This window comes from Rhinichthys klamathensis, unplaced genomic scaffold (genome assembly GCF_029890125.1).
Source record: "Rhinichthys klamathensis goyatoka isolate OS25496 unplaced genomic scaffold, OSU_Roscu_1.1 h1tg000113l_1, whole genome shotgun sequence".
Classification (NCBI taxonomy): Eukaryota; Metazoa; Chordata; class Actinopteri; order Cypriniformes; family Leuciscidae; genus Rhinichthys; species Rhinichthys klamathensis.
The window spans coordinates 222,501-248,098 of record NW_026606650.1 but is presented as its reverse complement, the minus strand read 5'-3'; the positions used below and the strand labels follow the sequence as shown (position 1 = coordinate 248,098).

General features: G+C 41.2%; 1 protein-coding gene across 1 annotated transcript in view; it reads right to left on the bottom strand.

Annotated features, from left to right (window-relative positions):
* uhrf1 (ubiquitin-like with PHD and ring finger domains 1) overlaps nt 1-25,598 on the bottom strand; it is a 56,149-nt gene that overhangs the window by 20,341 nt on the left and 10,210 nt on the right. The window contains exons 2-4 of the mRNA XM_056254646.1: nt 17,332-17,646; nt 13,331-13,596; nt 94-312 (exon numbers count right to left, since the gene is read on the bottom strand). Of these exons, the coding sequence (XP_056110621.1) occupies nt 94-312; nt 13,331-13,596; nt 17,332-17,646 (800 nt within the window). The remainder of the gene's footprint in view (nt 1-93; nt 313-13,330; nt 13,597-17,331; nt 17,647-25,598) is intronic.

Here is a 25,598-nt window from a genome sequence, read left to right as displayed (position 1 = left end):
TTTGAACGCTACTATAAACATCAGTGAACTATAATCTTTTATCCCAGTACTTCTGTGATAATCTGAGTGATTGTGAGACAGAAATAAGCTCACCCCAGCAGGATCTTGACGTGGATCTCTTTGTTGGTGCGTGAGACGGCGTTCAGGGTCGAGATCTCGGCGTCGTACCAGAAGCCTCGCTCCTCGGGAAGCTCCAGGTTATAGTTGACCATCACCACATCTCCCACCTGGAGCTGGTCGAAGCGCAGAAGAGTTCTGGCCCGCGGGCGCACGTCATCCGGGCTCATCGGCACCACACCGTTCTCCGGGTAACTGAAACAGACCAGCGTCATCAGCGGACGAATGAACCCAGTCGTCATGTTTAACTAGTGACTGAACAACAGAAGGCTGAGAGAAACATAATGTGCTTCACCAAAACAGGGAACTGCAATAATGACTGTTTTCAAACAGGTTTCCTGAGCACTGCCCTCTGCTGCCATTGGTCAGTCAAAATGACAGCCCCGCCCCCTAACTCACTCCATTGGTTGAGTCAGAAGTTGACGTGTTCAGGCTTGTTATTAAAAAAAAACGGATCAATGTTCTGAAAGCATCAGAGTCACAAGATAAAACTGCGAATGATTTATTTAATGAAGGGTTTCCGAAACTTCCGCTAACGAAAACCTAATTAGATCATACAAATATATATATATAAAATGTTTTTTTTATTTTTTTTATTAAAACGACTAAAATTTATAATTTCATATAAATTGTCAAATTAATATGAATCTATCAATATATATTTGTAAACAAAAACAATCTAAAAATAGATCTAACAATTAGACAATTTTTTCAATTAAAATAATAATATAAAAACAATAATAAATATAGCTGCGAGCAGCGATTACGGGCCCAAGCCGGTGGCACCGCAACCCCGGTGCCTTTAGTTACCTAAAGGCACCGGGGTGGCGGTACCACCGGCTTTGGCCCTTCATCGCTGCTCGCAGCTATATTTATATATATATATATATATATATATATATATATATATATATATATAAAGCCGGTGGCACCGCCACCCTGGTGCCTTTAGGGTTATTGTGCACGACGTGCAAAAACGTAACCCTGCTTTGACTGTCGAAAAGAAGTGTGCTGTAGAGCTTGTATCAGTGTGGGCTCTGCAAAAGTGTGCATTGAGGGCACATATCAACCACAAAGTATGCGAGAGCAACCTTCTGAAAGGTCAGGTCTACATCCAGGTCTACATCTGCCGTGTGTTTACATCATAGTAGTGAAGTTTGAAGCAATCAGGTGATTTCAAAGCTTTTTGAAAGTGACAGACTTCCTGCTGCCAGTTGGTGGCGCTATAACCGGGGTGGCGGTGCCGCCGGCTTTGGCCCTTTCATCGCTGCTCGCAGCTATATTTATATATATACACACACAAACACACACACACACACACACACACACATACATATATATATATATATATATATATATATATATATATATATATATATATATATATATATATATACATAAATATATATATATTGTTTTTTTAAGAGACAAGACAGAATATTACTTGCCTGATCTGATTAGAAAAATAGTGTTTGTGTGTGTGTGTGTGTGTGTGTGTGTGTGTGTGTGTGTGTGTGTGTGTGTGTGTGTGTGTGTGTGTGTGTGTGTGTGTGTGTGTGTGTGTGTGTGTGTGTGTTTGTGTGTGTGTGTGTGGCGTAATTGAACAATGTAGACATAAAAACATACTCCGTCCTTTTGTTCATACAGGACATTATTCAAACTGCAAAGTGTTTACTTATATTTGTGTACACTTGCAATAAAACACAACATTGTGCTTTTGTCAAGCTATAAACTCTTGTCAAACTGTAAACTACAACTGTCACCCAACCAAAATCTCTTACACACACACACACACACACACACAGTTTAAAAGCAAAAAATATCAAACAATCCTATTTAAAAACAGTCTGTGGGAGCCATCTTTTGGACATTCATCATATCGCATTGGTTTTCATTTCTTGTCATCAAACAGAGCCCTAATCTGTTTATTTTTTCAGTTACACATTCTACATTGATTAAAAAAGAAAAATCAAATGTGTTTTTATTTTATACAGAAATAAATAATCTATCATTCAGATGAGAATAAAGTTAGTGTTAGTTCAAATTTTAAGGAAAACAAATATATGATCTGAAATATAGCACATTCATTTAAAATTCATTCAGGTTCAATTACCAAACATACAATCTTAATGTAATTTAAAGCAAACAATACATTTAAAATATATGGGTTGTATGACTATTTTTTAATATAAAAAGATATATATCCAAAAAGACAAGGCCTAAAGTTTAACAAGGGTTAAACTCTTATCACTGTAACAGACACAATCACACACACAATCACACACACACACACACAAGTCAAATCACTTACATTTTACATGCAATATTGACTTTTTTTCTGTTTCAGCAGCGAAAATAGTTAAACAAAGATCACAGCAGAACCATCGCGCATCTCACAGCAACGCGTTCTCATTACTGAATGATTCAGCATTTTGAACGAATCGGTTGACTCAAAGATTCAATGACCAATCAATCCATAAACATCTATCTCATTCATGAATGACTCAGTCGTTCAAACGAATGAATCAATGACTCGCTCATTAAGACGGTCGCCTGGCGACACCTAATGACGGTTTAGTGTTATGTTTAAAAGTATCATTCTTTCCAACGATTGTTAATTAACTCATATTTGAAACATAAGCTATATTTATATATATACATACATATACACACACATACACAAAAATAAAATAAAAACACATTTGAAACGTGTTTGCTTACTAAATTGTGAGCTGAACGAAAGTTGCAGCAAATATCAGCAACAGGAGTCAAATTTCATTAATCACGAGAGTGAAGAGCTGACTGAAAAGATGATGATGGAATAGGCTATTTTATGTAAAAACGCCTATTTAAGCGAATCTGTCATTGTACTCTTTTATTGTTGTGTTTTCCGTGAAAAATAATAGACTATTGAACTCACAATTCAAGCAATCGGCCCCCGAAATTGCACTAATTTTAGTGACACTAAAAAGTATGCGGCTGCACTGGCATTCATAATGGTGCGCGTCCATGGCGACGAGCGAGCAGAACAGAGCGAACGTTTAGTTAATTTCTACTTCCATAGGAATTCATTCGAGCGCCACCATTTCAATGTCTGTGCGGACGTCCATATTATACTTTCGCTTTCAAGTTAGTGTTTTTAAACCCCCCAGCGGGAGGTTTACACAATTGGTTTACACAATCACACGTTGATTAACCGGTGGGAAAATATTCCCATAGTAACATCCCTAATATATAAATATTTATAAATTCAATAGGCCTACCTGATTTTGAACACAAGAGGGCAGTATAGCACTATATATGATTTGGATTATTATTATTTTTGACTAAACAACCATTCTGGCTGTTTTTAAACTTAAAAATAATTCTTAAATTGAAAAAAAGGAATAAAATGGGTTTAGTTCTAATATTTGTATAATTTTATATAAAAATAAATGGTGTATAATTACATTTTAGAAAGATATGAGACATGCCCTGATTCTTTTTTTGACATTACTTGAATCCCTCAACCATAGCAAAACCGTTTGAGATATTCAATATCTGTTCACAATTTAGCATCTTCAATGTATTTTCATCATGTTGAAAAAGTTTGGCATGAATAAAATAAACTACTTAGGAGGAGTAGCTAAAAACTCAGAATCTGAAATCCACATTCAAACCAAAATATCTGACTTCCTGTTGGTCGTAGCTAATTACGGTAAATTAGAAAGTTGTCCGGCTCGAAGAGTACAATATACATATCGAGTTTTGTTACTGTAGATAAAACTAACCCCCCCACTTTTGTCAAAAGCATTTAGAAAGTGACACACTTCCTGCTGCCAGTTGGTGGCGCTATAACTTTGACTCACAATAGTCACATCCATGTGATCGGCCTCTTACAGCGATCACACTGCTGAAGTTTCATCAAGATCAGTTAATGTATGCAGAAGTTATAACGCACTTCTTGTTTGTTGTTTCTCGCCATAAATTCGTTTCCTCGCCACGGCCAAACCGTTCGAGATATCAAAAATCCCCTCGCAAACTTTCATCCTCAATGTCTTGACTTCATGCTGACCGAGTTTCGTGCCGTTTGTTTGAATTCTCTAGGAGGAGTATTTCACATTCCATTGCGTGTGTTTTACCAACAACCCTAAATAGCCGACTTCCTGTTGGGCTGGGGTAAAAAGTAAGAGTGTGAAGTATATATGAAACGAGGAGATCTACATGTGTACCGAGTTTCATATTATTACATGCAAGCGTGTTTGATTTATGGACCATGTTTTCGGACCCCGTTCCAGGGGGCGCTGTCGAGCCCCCCTGCCACGCCCGGGTACCATCTTCAGCCCGGCCCTGATGGCCGCGGGTTCTGACATGTGTGCAAAGTTTCAGGAGTTTTTGAGCATGTTAAGGCCTCCAAAAGTGTCCAAAAGGTAGTAAAAAAATAATAATAATAATAATAATAATAAATAATCCTAAGGAAAACAATAGGGCCTTCGCCCTTTGGGCTTGGGCCCTAATAATAAATAATCCTAAGGAAAACAATAGGGCCTTCGCCCTTTGGGCTTGGGCCCTAATAATAATAAATAATCCTAAGGAAAACAATAGGGCCTTCGCCCTTTGGGCTTGGGCCCTAATAAAACAAAAAAATAAAAAATCATAAAAAAGGAAAAAAGAAAGGAAAATAAGAAACAATCCAAATAAAACAAAAAATGTATTCATATACATTTTCAAATTGAAATATATATTTCTAAAACATAAATCATCAAAATAAAACTTGCTAAAAATAAATTGCTTACAAACACTTGCTTTAAACTTATTAAATCATAAAAATGTCACATCAAAATAATTATAAAAAACCTATATTTTATTTGTAGACCTGCATGTCGGGTGACCATTAACTGACATCAGAGAACCGTGAACATGTGAATGTGTTGATAAACTGTTGAAATATTAACTTTTGAGGGGGACATTATCCGGCTGATTTGATCAGCTATAACCTGCCGTATATTAGACGCCTTGATCTCTAGATCTCGACATCGGCCGCTGAGAAACGACAAACGAGTTATTCTGAACGTTTGCATCTCACGCCACATGACATCACTCTGAGCAAAACAGCCACAACACGAACACGAATCTCCTGAGGATATACAGTGATGTCGCGAGGTCCCGTCCTCAATAACCCAATAAACACGTACAAGATCCCGGTGAATCACACAGCGAAACACGCAGTGAAACACGCAGTTAAACACACAGTGAAACACACAGTGACACACAGTGAAACACACAGTGACACACACAGTGAAACACACAGTGACACACAGTGAAACACACAGTGACACACAGTGACACACACAGTGAAACACACAGTTAAACACACAGTGAAACACACAGTGAAACACACAGTGAAACACACAGTGAAACACGCAGTGAAACACACAGTGAAACACACAGTGAAACACAGTGAAACACGCAGTGAAACACACAGTGACACACAGTGACACGCAGTGAAACACACAGTGAAACACACAGTGACACGCAGTGACACGCAGTGAAACACACAGTGACACACAGTGACACGCAGTGAAACACACAGTGACACACAGTTAAACACACAGTGAAACACAGTGAAACACGCAGTGAAACACACAGTGACACACAGTTAAACACACAGTGAAACACACAGTGAAACACACAGTGACACACAGTGAAACACACAGTGACACACACAGTGACACACACAGTGACACACAGTGACACACACAGTGAAACACACAGTGAAACACACAGTGAAACACGCAGTGAAAGACACAGTGAAACACACAGTGAAACACACAGAGTGACACGCAGTGAAACACACAGTGACACACAGTGACACGCAGTGAAACACACAGTGACACACAGTTAAACACACAGTGAAACACAGTGAAACACGCAGTGAAACACACAGTGACACACAGTGAAACACACAGTGAAACACACAGTGAAACACACAGTGACACACAGTGAAACACACAGTGACACACACAGTGACACACACAGTGACACACAGTGACACACACAGTGAAACACACAGTGAAACACACAGTGAAACACGCAGTGAAAGACACAGTGAAACACACAGTGAAACACACAGTGAAACACACAGTGAAACACGCAGTGAAAGACACAGTGAAACACACAGTGACACACAGTGACACACAGTGAAACACACAGTGAAACACACAGTGAAACACACAGTGACACACACAGTGACACACACAGTGAAACACACAGTGAAACACGCAGTTAAACACACAGTGAAACACGCAGTGAAACACGCAGTGAAACACGCAGTGAAACACACAGTGAAACACACAGTGAAACACGCAGTGAAACACGCAGTGAAACACGCAGTGAAACACGCAGTGAAACACACAGTGAAACACACAGTGAAACACACAGTGAAACACAGTGAAACACACAGTGAAACACACAGTGACACACGCAGTGAAACACGCAGTGAAACACGCAGTGAAACACGCAGTGAAACACACAGTGACACACACAGTGACACACACAGTGACACACACAGTGACACACAGTGAAACACACAGTGAAACACACAGTGAAACACACAGTGACACACACAGTGAAACACACAGTGAAACACACAGTGAAACACGCAGTGAAACACGCAGTGAAACACACAGTGAAACACACAGTGACACACACAGTGAAACACGCAGTGACACACGCAGTGAAACACGCAGTGAAACACACAGTGACACACACAGTGACACACACAGTGACACACAGTGAAACACACAGTGAAACACACAGTGAAACACACAGTGACACACACAGTGAAACACACAGTGAAACACGCAGTTAAACACACAGTGAAACACACAGTGAAACACACAGTGACACACACAATGACACACAGTGAAACACGCACTGAAACACACAGTGAAACACGCAGTGAAACACACAGTGAAACACACAGTGAAACACGCAGTGAAACACGCAGTAAAACACACAGTGAAACACACAGTGACACACACAGTGAAACACACAGTGAAACACACAGTGACACACAGTGAAACACACAGTGACACACAGTGAAACACACAGTGAAACACGCAGTGAAACACAGTGAAACACACAGTGAAACACACAGTGACACACAGTGAAACACGCAGTGAAACACACAGTGAAACACACAGTGACACACACAGTGACACACACAGTGACACACGCAGTGAAACACACAGTGACACACAGTGAAATACACAGTGACATACACAGTGACACAGTGACACGCAGTGAAACACGCAGTTAAACACGCAGTGAAACACACAGTGAAACACACAGTGAAACACGCAGTGAAACACACAGTGAAACACACAGTGACACACAGTGACACACAGTGACACACACAGTGACACACAGTGAAACACGCAGTGAAACACGCAGTGAAACACACAGTGAAACACACAGTGACACACAGTGACACACACAGTGACACACACAGTGAAACACACAGTGAAACACACAGTGAAACACACAGTGAAACACACAGTGAAACACGCAGTGAAACACGCAGTGAAACACACAGTGAAACACACAGTGAAACACACAGTGAAACACGCAGTGAAACACACAGTGAAACACACAGTGAAACACAGTGAAACACAGTGAAACACACAGTGAAACACGCAGTGAAACACACAGTGAAGCACAGTGAAACACGCAGTGAAACACACAGTGACACACAGTGAAACACACAGTGAAACACGCAGTGAAACACACAGTGAAACACACAGTGAAACACACAGTGAAACACACAGTGACACACAGTGAAACACACAGTGAAACACACAGTGACACACAGTGAAACACACAGTGACACACACAGTGACACACACAGTGATACAGTGACACACAGTGAAACACACAGTGAAACACACAGTGAAACACACAGTGAAACACACAGTGAAACACACAGTGACACACAGTGAAACACACAGTGAAACACACAGTAAAACACACAGTGAAACACGCAGTGAAACACACAGTGAAAAACACGCAGTGAAACACACAGTGAAACACACAGTGAAACACACAGTGACAAACAGTGACACACACAGTGACACACACAGTGACACACACAGTGACACACACAGTGACACACAGTGACACACAGTGAAACACGCAGTGAAACACACAGTGAAACATACAGTGACACACAGTGACACATAGTGAAACACACAGTGAAACACACAGTGAAACACACAGTGAAACACGCAGTGAAACACACAGTGAAACACACAGTGACACACACAGTGAAACACGCAGTGAAACACACAGTGAAACACAGTGAAACACACAGTGAAACACACAGTGAAACACACAGTGACACACAGTGAAACACACAGTGAAACACGCAGTGAAACACGCAGTGAAACACACAGTGAAACACACAGTGACACACAGTGAAACACACAGTGAAACACGCAGTGACACACAGTGAAACACGCAGTGAAACACGCAGTGAAACACAGTGAAACACACAGTGAAACACACAGTGAAACACACAGTGAAACACACAGTGAAACACAGTGAAACACACAGTGAAACACACAGTGACACACAGTGAAACACACAGTGAAACACACAGTGACACGCAGTGACACACAGTGAAACACAGTGAAACACACAGTGAAACACACAGTGAAACACAGTGAAACACACAGTGAAACACACAGTGACACACAGTGAAACACACAGTGAAACACACAGTGACACGCAGTGACACACAGTGAAACACGCAGTGAAACACGCAGTGAAACACACAGTGAAACACACAGTGACACACACAGTGAAACACACAGTGACACACACAGTGACACACACAGTGAAACACACAGTGAAACACACAGTGACATGCAGTGACACACAGTGAAACACGCAGTGAAACACACAGTGAAACACACAGTGAAACACACAGTGAAACACACAGTGACACACACAGTGAAACACACAGTGACACACACAGTGACACACACAGTGAAACACACAGTGAAACACACAGTGACATGCAGTGACACACAGTGAAACACACAGTGACACACAGTGAAACACACAGTGAAACACACAGTGAAACACGCAGTGAAACACAGTGAAACACACAGTGACACACAGTGAAACACAGTGAAACACACAGTGAAACACACAGTGAAACACACAGTGAAACACACAGTGAAACACAGTGAAACACGCAGTGAAACACACAGTGAAACACACAGTGAAACACACAGTAAAACACACAGTGACACACAGTGAAACACGCAGTGACACAGTGAAACACACAGTGAAACACACAGTGAAACACGCAGTGAAACACGCAGTGAAACACGCAGTGAAACACGCAGTGACACAGTGAAACACACAGTGAAACACACAGTGAAACACACAGTGAAACACGCAGTGAAACACACAGTGAAACACGCAGTGAAACACGCAGTGAAACACGCAGTGAAACACGCAGTGAAACACACAGTGAAACACACAGTGACACACAGTGAAACACACAGTGAAACACACAGTGAAACACACAGTGAAACACGCAGTGAAACACACAGTGAAACACACAGTGAAACACGCAGTGAAACACACAGTGAAACACACAGTGAAACACACAGTGAAACACACAGTGACACACAGTGAAACACACAGTGACACACAGTGAAACACACAGTGAAACACACAGTGAAACACACAGTGAAACACGCAGTGAAACACACAGTGAAACACACAGTGAAACACGCAGTGAAACACGCAGTGAAACACACAGTGAAACACACAGTGAAACACACAGTGACACACAGTGAAACACACAGTGAAACACGCAGTGAAACACACAGTGAAACACAGTGAAACACACAGTGACACACAGTGAAACACAGTGAAACACACAGTGAAACACACAGTGACACACAGTGAAACACACAGTGAAACACAGTGAAACACGCAGTGAAACACACAGTGAAACACACAGTGAAACACACAGTGAAACACGCAGTGAAACACGCAGTGAAACACACAGTGAAACACACAGTGAAACACACAGTGAAACACACAGTGAAACACACAGTGAAACACGCAGTGAAACACGCAGTGAAACACACAGTGAAACACACAGTAAAACACGCAGTGAAACACGCAGTGAAACACGCAGTGACACACAGTGAAACACGCAGTGAAACACACAGTGACACACAGTGAAACACACAGTGACACACAGTGAAACACAGTGAAACACACAGTGACACGCAGTGAAACACACAGTGAAACACACAGTGAAACACGCAGTGAAACACACAGTGAAACACGCAGTGAAACACACAGTGAAACACACAGTGAAACACACAGTGAAACACACAGTGAAACACGCAGTAAAACACGCAGTGAAACACGCAGTGAAACACGCAGTGAAACACACAGTGAAACACACAGTGAAACACACAGTGAAACACGCAGTGAAACACGCAGTGAAACACGCAGTGAAACACAGTGACACACACAGTGAAACACACAGTGAAACACACAGTGAAACACGCAGTAAAACACGCAGTGAAACACGCAGTGAAACACACAGTGAAACACACAGTGAAACACACAGTGAAACACAGTGAAACACACAGTGAAACACACAGTGAAACACACAGTGACACACAGTGAAACACGCAGTGAAACACACAGTGAAACACACAGTGAAACACACAGTGACACACAGTGAAACACACAGTGAAACACACAGTGAAACACACAGTGACACACAGTGAAACACGCAGTGAAACACACAGTGAAACACGCAGTGAAACACGCAGTAAAACACGCAGTGAAACACGCAGTGAAACACACAGTGAAACACACAGTGAAACACACAGTGACACACACAGTGAAACACACAGTGAAACACACAGTGAAACACACAGTGAAACACAGTGAAACACGCAGTGAAACACGCAGTGAAACACACAGTGAAACACACAGTGAAACACACAGTGAAACACACAGTGAAACACGCAGTGAAACACGCAGTGAAACACACAGTGAAACACACAGTGTATTTGATTGTTTAGCTGTTCTTCACATGGATCTAACCTAGGGCTGCACGTTTTCAAGTTTTTCATTAACCGTTAACCGAGGCCCTTAGCGAGACGCGAAGACGCATCATTCGCGCCGGGCGTTGCGAATGACGCGAATTGGGCGACGCGTTTGCCGCGAATGTCTTCCGCGCAAGTTGAAAAATTTGAACTCGAGCGAATGTTCAAGCTAGACGCGATAGACGCGTAACGTTATTTGACGCTCTATTCGCGTTCGGTGTGAACACACAAAACCATAATGATGCCCGGGTGTTGGCTGTTGAGATGGTACAACAACGAGGTTGTACTTGAAGTATATCTAACCTTATATCTCATATTATATCTCATTGCAATACTTGCATTTTGCCCCGTCATTCTCGATTTTAAAGTGCTCCCACACTGTGCTTTTCTTTGCCCGCTTCATATTAGAAAACTGGTCATGAGTCATGACTACTTCTTCTTGTGGACATTACAAATGTATGGGAGCGCTCTGGCGGTCTCTGGTGGTGCAAAAATGTATTACAACTAAATTCAATGCACGCCAGTGACGCCACTTAACCGAGCAAAATGTTTCACTCGGTTAAGCAATTTTTAACGGTTAATCGGTTAACCATGGACACCCCTAATCTAACCAGTTCAAGTTCTTCAGCATCTTCAACAAAACTAGCAAACAAATCCCACCGTCCAACAAAGAACACACAGAACAGGCCGACTCATATAAGACATCTAATGTATTAAACATATGCAATCATATTCAATATTCTACTAACATGATGATGACCGAGCTTTTTCATAAGTACTTCTTGACTTATTGTGAATGATTCATCAGTGAACGCTATTATAAAGAGGAACAAAATAAAAAAAATATGATATCACTTTACATGTTTTTAAGTTTTTAACATTTAAACAAACAAGATGTTATTATTTAAACATGCTTTATTTATTTATTTATTTAAAAAACCTAAGAAATCATTTTAAATATTATTAATAGAGTTATTGTGGAGACAAAAATATATGTATGATATGATATCATTGCACATATTTTTTAGTTTAGCATTTAAATAAACAAATAATATTATTTAAACATGTTTTATTTTATTTAGCATTTAAATGTTAACATGTTTTTAAGTTATCAACATTTAAATAAATTTGTTTTACACATTTATAATAAAAAAAAAAAAAGACTTTAGATAATTTTAATATTTTAAAAATAAGTTGTCATGTCATGTATTAAAGTTTTTAACATTTAAATAAATAAATAAACAAACAATGCTATTTTAAACTTTTTTTAAATTTATGTTCAAAACCTAAGACGAATCATTTTATGACATGATGACTATTAGAAAGTATATATGACAGGTCATAAAATCACGTTCGGGCTCGTTCACAATCATGTCGACTGTATCTGGGACAAACTCTGTCTTAATATCTCAAAGCAATCAAATTTATGGCGTTTGGAACCAATTTGGTTTGATGCGTGTCGGATCTCTTAAACGGCGACGGTTTCTTTTCAAAGAAGAGAGAGTGTGTGTGTGTGTGTGTCGGAGACAGTGATACTGACAACATCCCACGTCAGAAACGTCTGTGTTTGAGACTGTCTTTGGTTCACTGCAGTTTTAAGCAGGAAATACTCAGCAATGCTGTCGACTTATGAACTTACACATGGCTTGTGTTAAAGCATATTAAACATATAAACAACATTAAAAGCTGGATTTTCACCACAGGGGGACTTTAATATTTTGAATTAGCTTTTTCATGTTAATTTCAGTTTATTTCTGATTTTAGTTAAAGTAGTTTATACATTATTTTAGCAATATTTCAATAAACAGAAATGTTATAAGGTTAACGATAATAACCTCGGTTCACACTCTGACTCAGACCCACGTGACCCGAGCATTACTAACCTCAACAAACACTGTTCTTGGATCAGCATGGTTTCCCAGCATGCATTGCTTGCTTTCGGAAGCGATGCACTTACCCCATTCAGGACGCATCCCATCATGCAATCACAGCAATACCAATCCACCGCACCATGGTAAGAATCCAATTACAATCCAGACAAGAGGGTGAAAAATAAAGAGACTTCCTTCCCATGATGCACTTACTCTTCATATTTAATGTGGTACGAGACGTCCTGGCGGCTGTTTGCTGAATCTGTTTTGGAGGTTGTGGATTGGCTGTTGTCCGAGTTGAACCCTTTCTCCGGCGCGCTGGTAGAGTCGGCGTTCGCCTCAGACTCCAGTTTGCCGTTAGTGCGTTTGCTGGGTCGGCCCACCCTGTTCTGTCCTTTACTGGCAGGAGTGACTTTATCAATGACGCCTTCGAACCAGGCGCCGATACTGACGTCTCTGCAGTCCACCAACTCGTTCACCTGAACACAACGCAGAGAAGAAACAGTTACGCATCATGATTATCAGATTTACAGGCTCATGATTGATTGTCATATCAGTCACTGTGATTTAACTGCCTATTTGCTCATGCCACTGCCTTTATTTGTTCATCACACCTTATTTATAGGTTATTTAATTCAGAATTGCGAGAAAACAGTCAGAATTGTGAGATATAAACTCGCAATTGCGATAAAAAAGTCAGTATTGCGAGAAAAATCTGAATTGCGAGAAAAATGTCAAAATAAAAAGTCAGAATTGCGAGAAAAGTCAGAATTGCGAGAAAAGTCAGAATTGCGAGAAAAAAGTCAGAACTGCAAGAAAAAAGTAAGATTGTGAGAAAAAAAATTCAGAATTGCAAGAAAAATTCATAATGGTGAGATTAGGGATGTCAATTTTCACAAATTCCCATGATCGATCATCGTTTAAATTAACGATCAATTAATCGATTAATCATTAGCCTTGATACTGCAATATGCGTCTGCTGCAGTGCATATGGCCAACAGCATGGCAGCGTCTGCAAATGCTGCTCAAACCGCTATGTTCCTCACCAAATTAATGAGAATGGGTTTAATCTAAATAAAGGGCTAGTAGGATTGTAAAATGTTTCGATGTGATTGATAATTATACAGGGCTCGAATTTCGGCGCGGGATTGCGGGTATTGCGCATTATTCTAATAATTCCCACAGGTCTCCCATTTATAATGCAGGAAATTCCCGCAGTCGTAATCCACACAGATTATAAAATCAAATCATTCTTTTAACAACTATCTGCCAGGCGCAATTTCACAAACAGCGTGAGTGTTCAGCGGTGCCGCGTCTTCTCTCTCTTCTCTCAAAATGTGTTGTGCAAGGCAGGGATCAAGCGCTGCGGCGACACACTCGCGTTTAGGAGTCGGGACATGATGGATATTCACTCGCACAATCGGGCCAGCAGTGCGTCGTGACTGAAGTTCACCATTTGCACGTCTTTTTAAGTCTTACCAGTTTAAACATTCAAGTGATTTTAAACTAATCAGTGCGCATGCGCTCTCTGAGATGATTTTCTATGCGCACATTCATAGAGAATCCGCCTCAAAAACAGCTGGCCAGTAACAAAAGTTATTTTTCTCGGATTATATTGCTTTAACACGCAAAATTGTGTCAATTTCGGTCTTCGTGAGTATACTCTAAACATAGTCGGTTTTGTCTTTTAATAAGCATAAAACGCATGTCAGTATAATGAACACAGGATCCGTGCACTAGCTCATTAATTTAGTTGTCAAAACAACAAAATATAGCTTTAAGTTAAAGGAATCAGGATTAATAGCCTATATATATTTAATTTATTCAGGACTAAAATACTACCCAGTGTTATTTTCCATTTGATTACTTTATTCAGTTTCTGTAGGCCTATATGAAGTTAGACCCATTGAAAAACTTTTCTCTTTATTTGTCTTTATTTGTATCTTTATTCTATTGTATTTATTTGTGCTACTTTTTTAAATTTAATTAAACAATTTAAATCAAGCTTCCTTGTGTTGTGTAAACTCTTAACAACAATATTACCCCATTGTAAAAATGCAATGAGCGCAAACATTTAGGCAAGATAAATGTAATTTTTGTTTGGAAAAAATGCCCCCCGCCCTTCTCCCCCTCAAAAAAAAATCCCCCCCCCAAAACGAAATTCAGGCCCTGAATTAAATAAAATATTTAATAATCAAATATAAGGACTAATACAACGTGTCACCAACGCCGCCTCAGATGCGCTTGTCAGAATGTGTGACTTGTGGACGCGTGCTCTTCCTGGAACAACGCACTTAAAACGGCAACTAAACCCAATGAATTCACACCGATTTAATAAAATAGTGTTCTCATGTTATGTAATATGACAGTCCCAAATTAATCCTCGTTATTAGTCGTGCATTCTGCTTGAGCGGCGCGCGCTGAATGAATAACTTAACCGTTGAGCACTTTGCTAGCACGTTATTTAACTCAAAGAAACGCATCCTATGAGATTAATCAGATATGTACAAAATAAACATAATATTACAAATTATATCTGCACAAAATGACGTGAATGCACAAGTGAACTTGAACTAAGTTACGTGCCATTCAGAATGACTCATGTCGTAGCCTACGCGCTCTTCCTGGAACAACACGGCAACTAAACCCAAATAATTCACAAAGTACCTTTTATTACAATATTGTTCTCTTTATAATGTTATATAATATGACAGTCCCAATAGTCGTTATTAGTCGTGCATTGCCATGTGAGCTGCGCGCGCTAAAGATCACGCTGCGTCAATTCTTAACCAAATGCATCCAATATGAGATAAATCAGATATAATTATAGATAGGCGCACACAAAATAAACTATTACAACTTACATTTGCACAAAACAAAAGGCAGCGAATGCACATGCAAACTTATAGTCATGATGAAGGTGTAAAATAGTCCCAAACATAACTCCGGCGCGCTCGCTTACATGTTTCGCGGTTGAGCAGCACGCACGCGCATGAACCTGCTTAACCGATGATCGATAAGGTTTATCGATTAAACGTGTTATCGACAATTAATCCATCGTCGATTAATCGTTGACATCCCTAGGTGAGATATAAACTCTCAATAGAGAGAAAAAAGTCAGTATTGCGAGAAAAATCATAATTGAGAGAAAAATATCAAAATAAAATCAGAATTGGGAGAAAAAAGTCAGAATTACGAGAAAAAAGTCAGAACTGCGAGAAAAGTCAGAATTGCGAGAAAAAATTGTAAGATACAAACTAAACAAAATGTGTGATTTTATTCATAAACAAATGGTAGAATGAAATTAATTATAAAAACAACAACAATCACCACCATAAATATTAAAACAATAATATAAAGTTAAAATATCATTTAAAAATATTATTATTACCATTATTATTAAAATAATATTTATAATATTCTATTTTAAAATAATGATATGTTATGAATGTTATATTATACGCTATGTTAGAATTCACACTTTGGTTTTGGTTCACAACTCATCTGAATATTAAATGATATTGATAAAATTTATAATTATTATAAATGCATGTAACGTTTTGTAACATTTTCAGTTTAATGTGTAAATTCAATTCATTCAAAGCGCAATGAATTAAATAAAAATAATAATAATAATAATAGCTAAAAATATCTATAAATGTAAATAATATTTTAAAATGTTATTATCAAAGTAATATTTTAGATTTAAAACATAAACAATAATTTCATATGTTAGAATTCACACTTTGGTTTTGGTACACAACTCATCTCATCTAAATATTAAATAATATTAAAATAATCAGATGTATAATTGTCATTATAAATGCATATAATAATGTTTCAAAGCACATTTAATGTGTTAATTCAGTGTAATTAATTCATGTTAAATAAATTAAATGAATAAAAAATATAAATATACATATTTTAACATTTTCTTTTCATTACTCCAAATGTTAGAATTCACATTTTTGGAACCCAACTCGTCTAAATACTAAATTATATTTAATCAAATGTATTATTGTTATCATTAATGCATATAATAATAATGTTTTATAGCACTATGAATTTAATATAGTGCACTTAAATAATTACTGTAAAATTTATAAATAAAAAAAGAATTTGTCATAAGCTGTGTGTAAATGTTGTAATTGTGAGTAATGCAATGATGATCATTAATGTGTCCAGTAATTATTCATCAGTTTGACGAGTCTTACTTTGAAGTGCCCGATCCCGGGATCGAGGAGGAACGTTCGGCTGGATGTGGACGGCTCACTGTCACCCGACTCCGGGATGAGGGATTTGGACTCGTTTCCGTTGCTGTTGGAGACGGTTGTCGGGGAAACGGCTGTTGTGGTGGGTGTGGCTGAGGCTGGGACAGACGTGGTTGGGGGCGGAGCTATGACACCGGCCACACCCTCCCCGTTGTTGAGGGCGGGGCTTTCCGGCGGGTCAGACTGCGAGCGAATCAGAAGCTGGACGATGTCGTTCAGGCCGACGTTGTAATCAAACAGAGTCTGACCATCTTCCATCTACAAAAAAACAAACATTTTAAAACAAATCGAATAATTTATTCTCTCTATAACAGGCAGAAATTACATTATTTCAGCATATATATATATATATATATATATATATATATATATATATTTGTGCTGGGCAACTATTAAGCGCATCCAAAATAAAAGTTTGTGTTTACTGTGTGTGCTGTGTATAATTATTTTGTATATAAATACACACTTAAGAAATATTTGCATCATGTATATACTGTACATAATTGTATTACATATAAATATTTTATATATAAATGACACATTTTTCTTAAATATATACATGCATATATGTGTATTTATACAGAATAATTACACACAGCACACACACATATATTATGTAAACACAAACATTTATTTTGGATGCGATTAATCGTTGCCCAGCACTAATATATATATATATATAACAACATACAAACAGGGTTACAGTCATAAAACACACATTCATTGTGTGTTTTTGTTCTGTTTGTGTCTCATCGCACGAAGGCACACAATCACACAAACACCAGCGACGCCATTTTGTGCTGGTTTTACCCTCGAACATCCGCGGACACCATTAGCCTAGCCTTCTGCTGAATCACCGTCGGAAAATAAAGAAATAAATACATGTTAGAATAGTGCAACCGTGTGTGTGTGTGTGTTGCTATAGCAACCACAGAGGATCCACTGCACACACAAGCACAAACACACAGTTTCTACACGGATGTCTGTGAAATATCATGACCACTGTCGCGCGTGCGTCTCATTAGCATGAGAAGCGGCGGAGTTGGATCAGCTTCTTGTTCTCCTGTTACTGCACACTCATGCTTTATTATACATGATGGAGGGATGGAGGAAAACGAGGAGAAACGAGAGAGTCCACACCTCTGAGAGGATTAGAGGAACACAAACGGTTAAACACAGAACAGGAGTCGTGTTCGTTCGGTTTCTGCTAGCCTTGACTCAACAAAAGACGAAACGCTCGACTGAAACACAGTTCTGATGGGTGTGGAACCAGAGCCAAGCAGAAACAGAAACACACACACACACACACACACACACACACACACACTCATGGAATTCACAACAAACTCAGGCTGCCTCGACGTTCGGTGTGTTTTACAGGAAAAAGCTCGAGAATGTCCATGTAAACGTGATGAAAACACTAAACACCTTCTGGCCTTAACACAGGCTTCCTTCTCTTTATGCAATATGTAATTGGTAACAATAAGGTCATATTTGTTAATGCATTAACTAACACAAATATATTTAGGCCTATTTCATTTAATTATTGTAATTTGTTAATGTCAATAAAAATGAAGGCTGTCAAGCGACTACTTTTAAAAAAAGTCTAAGTAATTACATGATGTGCTGATTAACTAATCGGATAAATCTGGCCTGAGAAACGATCATTGTGTTAAATGAGAAAAGCATTGGAAGTAGCTTTAGAGAGGAACATTGTTCAGCATCTGAAGGGGCATTTATAGGTATATTTACACGGACTGTTCAATGAAGCTCAGAGGAGGCATGAATATACACGAAAAGTTCAATGATACTCCAAATATGAGATGGCAAGTTACTTTCTTAATGAGTGAGTCATTGAATCATTCACTCAACCGATTCATTCAGGAATGAAGCAACCGAGTCACTGAATCAATGACTCACTCGATTCAGTGTATGACTCAATCACGGCTCATGTTCGGCACATGTTCGGCTCATGTTTGGCTCATGTTCGTGTCATGATCGGCTCATGTTTGTGTCATGATCGGCTCATGTTTGTGTCATGTTCGGCTCATGTTCGGCACATGTTCGGCTCATGTTCGTGTCATGATCGGCTCATGTTCGGGTCATGATCAGGTCATGTTTGGATCATGTTCGGGTCATATTTGGCTCATGATCAGCTCATGTTCGGCTCATGTTCGGCTCATGTTTGGCTCATGTTCGTGTCATGATCGGCTCATGTTCGGGTCATGATCAGGTCATGTTTGGATCATGTTCGGGTCATATTTGGCTCATGTTTGGATCATGTTCGGGTCATATTTGGCTCATGTTTGGATCATGTTCGGGTCATATTTGGCTCATGTTCGGGTGATGTTCGGGTCATGATCGGCTCATGTTCGGATCATGTTCGGGTCATGTTCGGATCATGATCAGCTCATGTTCGGGTCATGTTCGGATCATGATCAGCTCATGTTCGGCTCATGATCAGCTCATGTTCGGCTCATGATCAGGTCATGTTTGGATCATGTTCGGGTCATATTTGGCTCATGTTTGGATCATGTTCGGGTCATATTTGGCTCATGTTTGGATCATGTTCGGGTCATATTTGGCTCATGTTCGGCTCATGTTCGGGTCATGATCAGGTCATGTTTGGATCATGTTCGGGTCATATTTGGCTCATGTTTGGATCATGTTCGGGTCATATTTGGCTCATGTTCGGCTCATGTTCGGGTCATGATCAGGTCATGTTTGGATCATGTTCGGGTCATATTTGGCTCATGTTTGGATCATGTTCGGGTCATATTTGGCTCATGTTTGGATCATCTTCGGGTCATATTTGGCTCATGTTCGGGTGATGTTCGGGTCATGATCGGCTCATGTTCGGATCATGTTCGGGTCATGTTCGGATCATGTTCGGGTCATGTTCGGATCATGATCAGCTCATGTTCGGCTCATGATCAGCTCATGTTCGGCTCATGATCAGGTCATGTTTGGATCATGTTCGGGTCATATTTGGCTCATGTTTGGATCATGTTCGGGTCATATTTGGCTCATGTTTGGATCATGTTCGGGTCATATTTGGCTCATGTTCGGCTCATGTTCGGGTCATGATCAGGTCATGTTTGGATCATGTTCGGGTCATATTTGGCTCATGTTTGGATCATGTTCGGGTCATATTTGGCTCATGTTCGGGTCATGTTCGGATCATGATCATCTCATGTTCGGCTCATGTTCGGGTCATGTTCGGATCATGATCAGCTCATGTTCGGCTCATGTTCGGGTCATGTTCGGATCATGATCAGCTCATGTTCGGCTCATGTTCGGGTCATGTTCGGATCATGATCAGCTCATGTTCGGGTCATGATCAGCTCATGTTCGGCTCATGTTCGGATCATGATCAGGTCATGTTTGGATCATGTTCGGGTCATATTTGGCTCATGTTTGGATCATCTTCGGGTCATTTTTGGCTCATGTTCGGGTGATGTTCGGGTGATGTTCGGGTCATGATCGGCTCATGTTCGGCTCATGTTCGGATCATGATCAGGTCATGTTTGGATCATGTTCGGGTCATATTTGGCTCATGTTTGGATCATGATCAGCTCATGTTCGGATCATGATCAGGTCATGTTCGGGTCATATTCGGATCATGATCAGCTCATGTTCGGGTCATGTTCGGATCATGATCAGGTCATGTTTGGGTCATGTTCGGATCATGATCAGCTCATGTTCGGGTCATGATCAGCTCATGTTCGGCTCATGTTTGGATCATGATCAGGTCATGTTTGGATCATGTTCGGGTCATATTTGGCTCATGTTCGGGTCATGTTCGGCTCATGTTCGGATCATGATCAGGTCATGTTTGGATCATGTTCGGGTCATATTTGGCTCATGTTTGGATCATCTTCGGGTCATTTTTGGCTCATGTTCGGGTGATGTTCGGGTCATGATCAGCACATGTTCGGATCATGTTCGGGTCATGTTCGGCTCATGATCGGGTCATGTTCGGGTCATGTTCGGATCATGATCAGCTCATGTTCGGCTCATGATCAGCTCATGTTCGGCTCATGATCAGGTCATGTTTGGATCATGTTCGGGTCATATTTGGCTCATGTTTGGATCATGTTCGGGTCATATTTGGCTCATGTTTGGATCATGTTCGGGTCATATTTGACTCATGTTCGGCTCATGTTCGGGTCATGATCAGGTCATGTTTGGATCATGTTCGGGTCATATTTGGCTCATGTTTGGATCATGTTCGGGTCATATTTGGCTCATGTTTGGATCATCTTCGGGTCATATTTGGCTCATGTTCGGGTGATGTTCGGGTCATGATCGGCTCATGTTCGGATCATGTTCGGGTCATGTTCGGGTCATGTTCGGATCATGATCAGCTCATGTTCGGGTCATGTTCGGATCATGATCAGCTCATGTTCGGCTCATGATCAGCTCATGTTCGGCTCATGATCAGGTCATGTTTGGATCATGTTCGGGTCATATTTGGCTCATGTTTGGATCATGTTCGGGTCATATTTGGCTCATGTTTGGATCATGTTCGGGTCATATTTGGCTCATGTTCGGCTCATGTTCGGGTCATGATCAGGTCATGTTTGGATCATGTTCGGGTCATATTTGGCTCATGTTTGGATCATGTTCGGGTCATATTTGGCTCATGTTTGGATCATGTTCGGGTCATATTTGGCTCATGTTCGGGTCATGTTCGGATCATGATCATCTCATGTTCGGCTCATGTTCGGGTCATGTTCGGATCATGATCAGCTCATGTTCGGCTCATGTTCGGGTCATGTTCGGATCATGATCAGCTCATGTTCGGCTCATGTTCGGGTCATGTTCGGATCATGATCAGCTCATGTTCGGGTCATGATCAGCTCATGTTCGGCTCATGTTCGGATCATGATCAGGTCATGTTTGGATCATGTTCGGGTCATATTTGGCTCATGTTTGGATCATCTTCGGGTCATTTTTGGCTCATGTTCGGGTGATGTTCGGGTGATGTTCGGGTCATGATCGGCACGTTCGGATCATGTTCGGGTCATGTTCGGATCATGATCAGCTCATGTTCGGGTCATGATCAGCTCATGTTCGGCTCATGTTCGGATCATGATCAGGTCATGTTTGGATCATGTTCGGGTCATATTTGGCTCATGTTTGGATCATCTTCGGGTCATTTTTGGCTCATGTTCGGGTGATGTTCGGGTGATGTTCGGGTCATGATCGGCACATGTTCGGATCATGTTCGGGTCATATTTGGCTCATGTTTGGATCATGATCAGCTCATGTTCGGATCATGATCAGGTCATGTTCGGGTCATGTTCGGATCATGATCAGCTCATGTTCGGGTCATGTTCGGATCATGATCAGGTCATGTTCGGGTCATGTTCGGATCATGATCAGCTCATGTTCGGGTCATGATCAGCTCATGTTCGGCTCATGTTTGGATCATGATCAGGTCATGTTTGGATCATGTTCGGGTCATATTTGGCTCATGTTCGGGTCATGTTCGGCTCATGTTCGGATCATGATCAGGTCATGTTTGGATCATGTTCGGGTCATATTTGGCTCATGTTTGGATCATCTTCGGGTCATTTTTGGCTCATGTTCGGGTGATGTTCGGGTGATGTTCGGGTCATGATCAGCACATGTTCGGATCATGTTCGGGTCATGTTCGGCTCATGATCGGGTCATGTTCGGGTCATGTTCGGATCATGATCAGCTCATGTTCGGCTCATGATCAGCTCATGTTCGGCTCATGATCAGGTCATGTTTGGATCATGTTCGGGTCATATTTGGCTCATGTTTGGATCATGTTCGGGTCATATTTGGCTCATGTTTGGATCATGTTCGGGTCATATTTGGCTCATGTTCGGCTCATGTTCGGGTCATGATCAGGTCATGTTTGGATCATGTTCGGGTCATATTTGGCTCATGTTTGGATCATGTTCGGGTCATATTTGGCTCATGTTTGGATCATCTTCGGGTCATATTTGGCTCATGTTCGGGTGATGTTCGGGTCATGATCGGCTCATGTTCGGATCATGTTCGGGTCATGTTCGGATCATGTTCGGGTCATGTTCGGATCATGATCAGCTCATGTTCGGGTCATGTTCGGATCATGATCAGCTCATGTTCGGCTCATGATCAGCTCATGTTCGGCTCATGATCAGGTCATGTTTGGATCATGTTCGGGTCATATTTGGCTCATGTTTGGATCATGTTCGGGTCATATTTGGCTCATGTTTGGATCATGTTCGGGTCATATTTGGCTCATGTTCGGCTCATGTTCGGGTCATGATCAGGTCATGTTTGGATCATGTTCGGGTCATATTTGGCTCATGTTTGGATCATGTTCGGGTCATATTTGGCTCATGTTTGGATCATGTTCGGGTCATATTTGGCTCATGTTCGGGTCATGTTCGGATCATGATCATCTCATGTTCGGCTCATGTTCGGGTCATGTTCGGATCATGATCAGCTCATGTTCGGCTCATGTTCGGGTCATGTTCGGATCATGATCAGCTCATGTTCGGCTCATGTTCGGGTCATGTTCGGATCATGATCAGCTCATGTTCGGGTCATGATCAGCTCATGTTCGGATCATGATCAGGTCATGTTTGGATCATGTTCGGGTCATATTTGGCTCATATTTGGATCATCTTCGGGTCATTTTTGGCTCATGTTCGGGTGATGTTCGGGTGATGTTCGGGTCATGATCGGCACATGTTCGGATCATGTTCGGGTCATGTTCGGATCATGATCAGCTCATGTTCGGGTCATGATCAGCTCATGTTCGGCTCATGTTCGGATCATGATCAGGTCATGTTTGGATCATGTTCGGGTCATATTTGGCTCATGTTTGGATCATCTTCGGGTCATTTTTGGCTCATGTTCGGGTGATGTTCGGGTGATGTTCGGGTCATGATCAGCACATGTTCGGATCATGTTCGGGTCATGTTCGGCTCATGATCGGGTCATGTTCGGATCATGTTTGGCTCATGATCGGGTCATGTTCGGATCATGATCAGCTCATGTTCGGCTCATGTTCGGGTCATGTTTGGATCATGTTCGGGTCATGTTCAGGTCATGATCGGCTCATATTCGGATCATGTTCGGCTCATGTTCGGGTAATATTTGGCTCATGATCGGGTCATGTTCATTTCATGATCGGCTTATGTTCGGGTCATGTTCGGGTGATGATCGGGTCATGATCGGCTCATGTTCGGGTGATGATCGGGTCATGTTCGGGTCATGTTCGGGTGATGATCGGGTCATGATCGGCTTATGTTCGGGTCATGTTCGGGTGATGATCGGGTCATGATCGGCTCATGTTCGGGTGATGATCGGGTCATGATCGGCTTATGTTCGGGTCATGTTCGGGCGATGATCGGGTCATGATCGGCTCATGTTCGGGTGATGATCGGCTCATGTTCAGATCATGTTCAGGTCATGTTCGGCTCATGTTCGGGTGATGTTCAGATCATGATCGGCTTATGTTCGGGTCATGTTCGGGTGATGATCGGGTCATGTTCGGCTCATGTTCGGGTCATGATCGGCTTATGTTCGGGTCATGTTCGGGTGATGATCGGGTCATGTTCGGGTGATGATCGGGTCATGTTCGGGTGATGATCGGGTCATGATCGGCTTATGTTCGGGTCATGTTCGGGTGATGATCGGGTCATGATCGGGTCATGTTCGGGTCATGTTCGGGTGATGATCGGGTCATGTTCGGCTCATGTTCGGGTGATGATCGGCTCATGTTCGGCTCATGTTCGGGTGATGTTCAGATCATGTTCGGGTGATGTTCAGATCATGATCGGCTTATGTTCGGGTCATGTTCGGGTGATGATCGGGTCATGATCGGCTCATGTTCGGGTGATGATCGGGTCATGATCGGCTTATGTTCGGGTCATGTTCGGGCGATGATCGGCTCATGTTCGGGTGATGATCGGCTCATGTTCAGATCATGTTCAGGTCATGTTCGGGTCATGTTCGGGTGATGTTCAGATCATGATCGGCTTATGGTCGGGTCATGTTCGGGTGATGATCGGGTCATGTTCGGCTCATGTTCGGGTCATGATCGGGTCATGTTCGGGTGATGATCGGGTCATGATCGGGTCATGTTCGGGTCATGATCGGCTCATGTTCGGGTGATGATCGGGTCATGATCGGGTCATGTTCGGGTGATGATCGGGTCATGATCGGCTTATGTTCGGGTCATG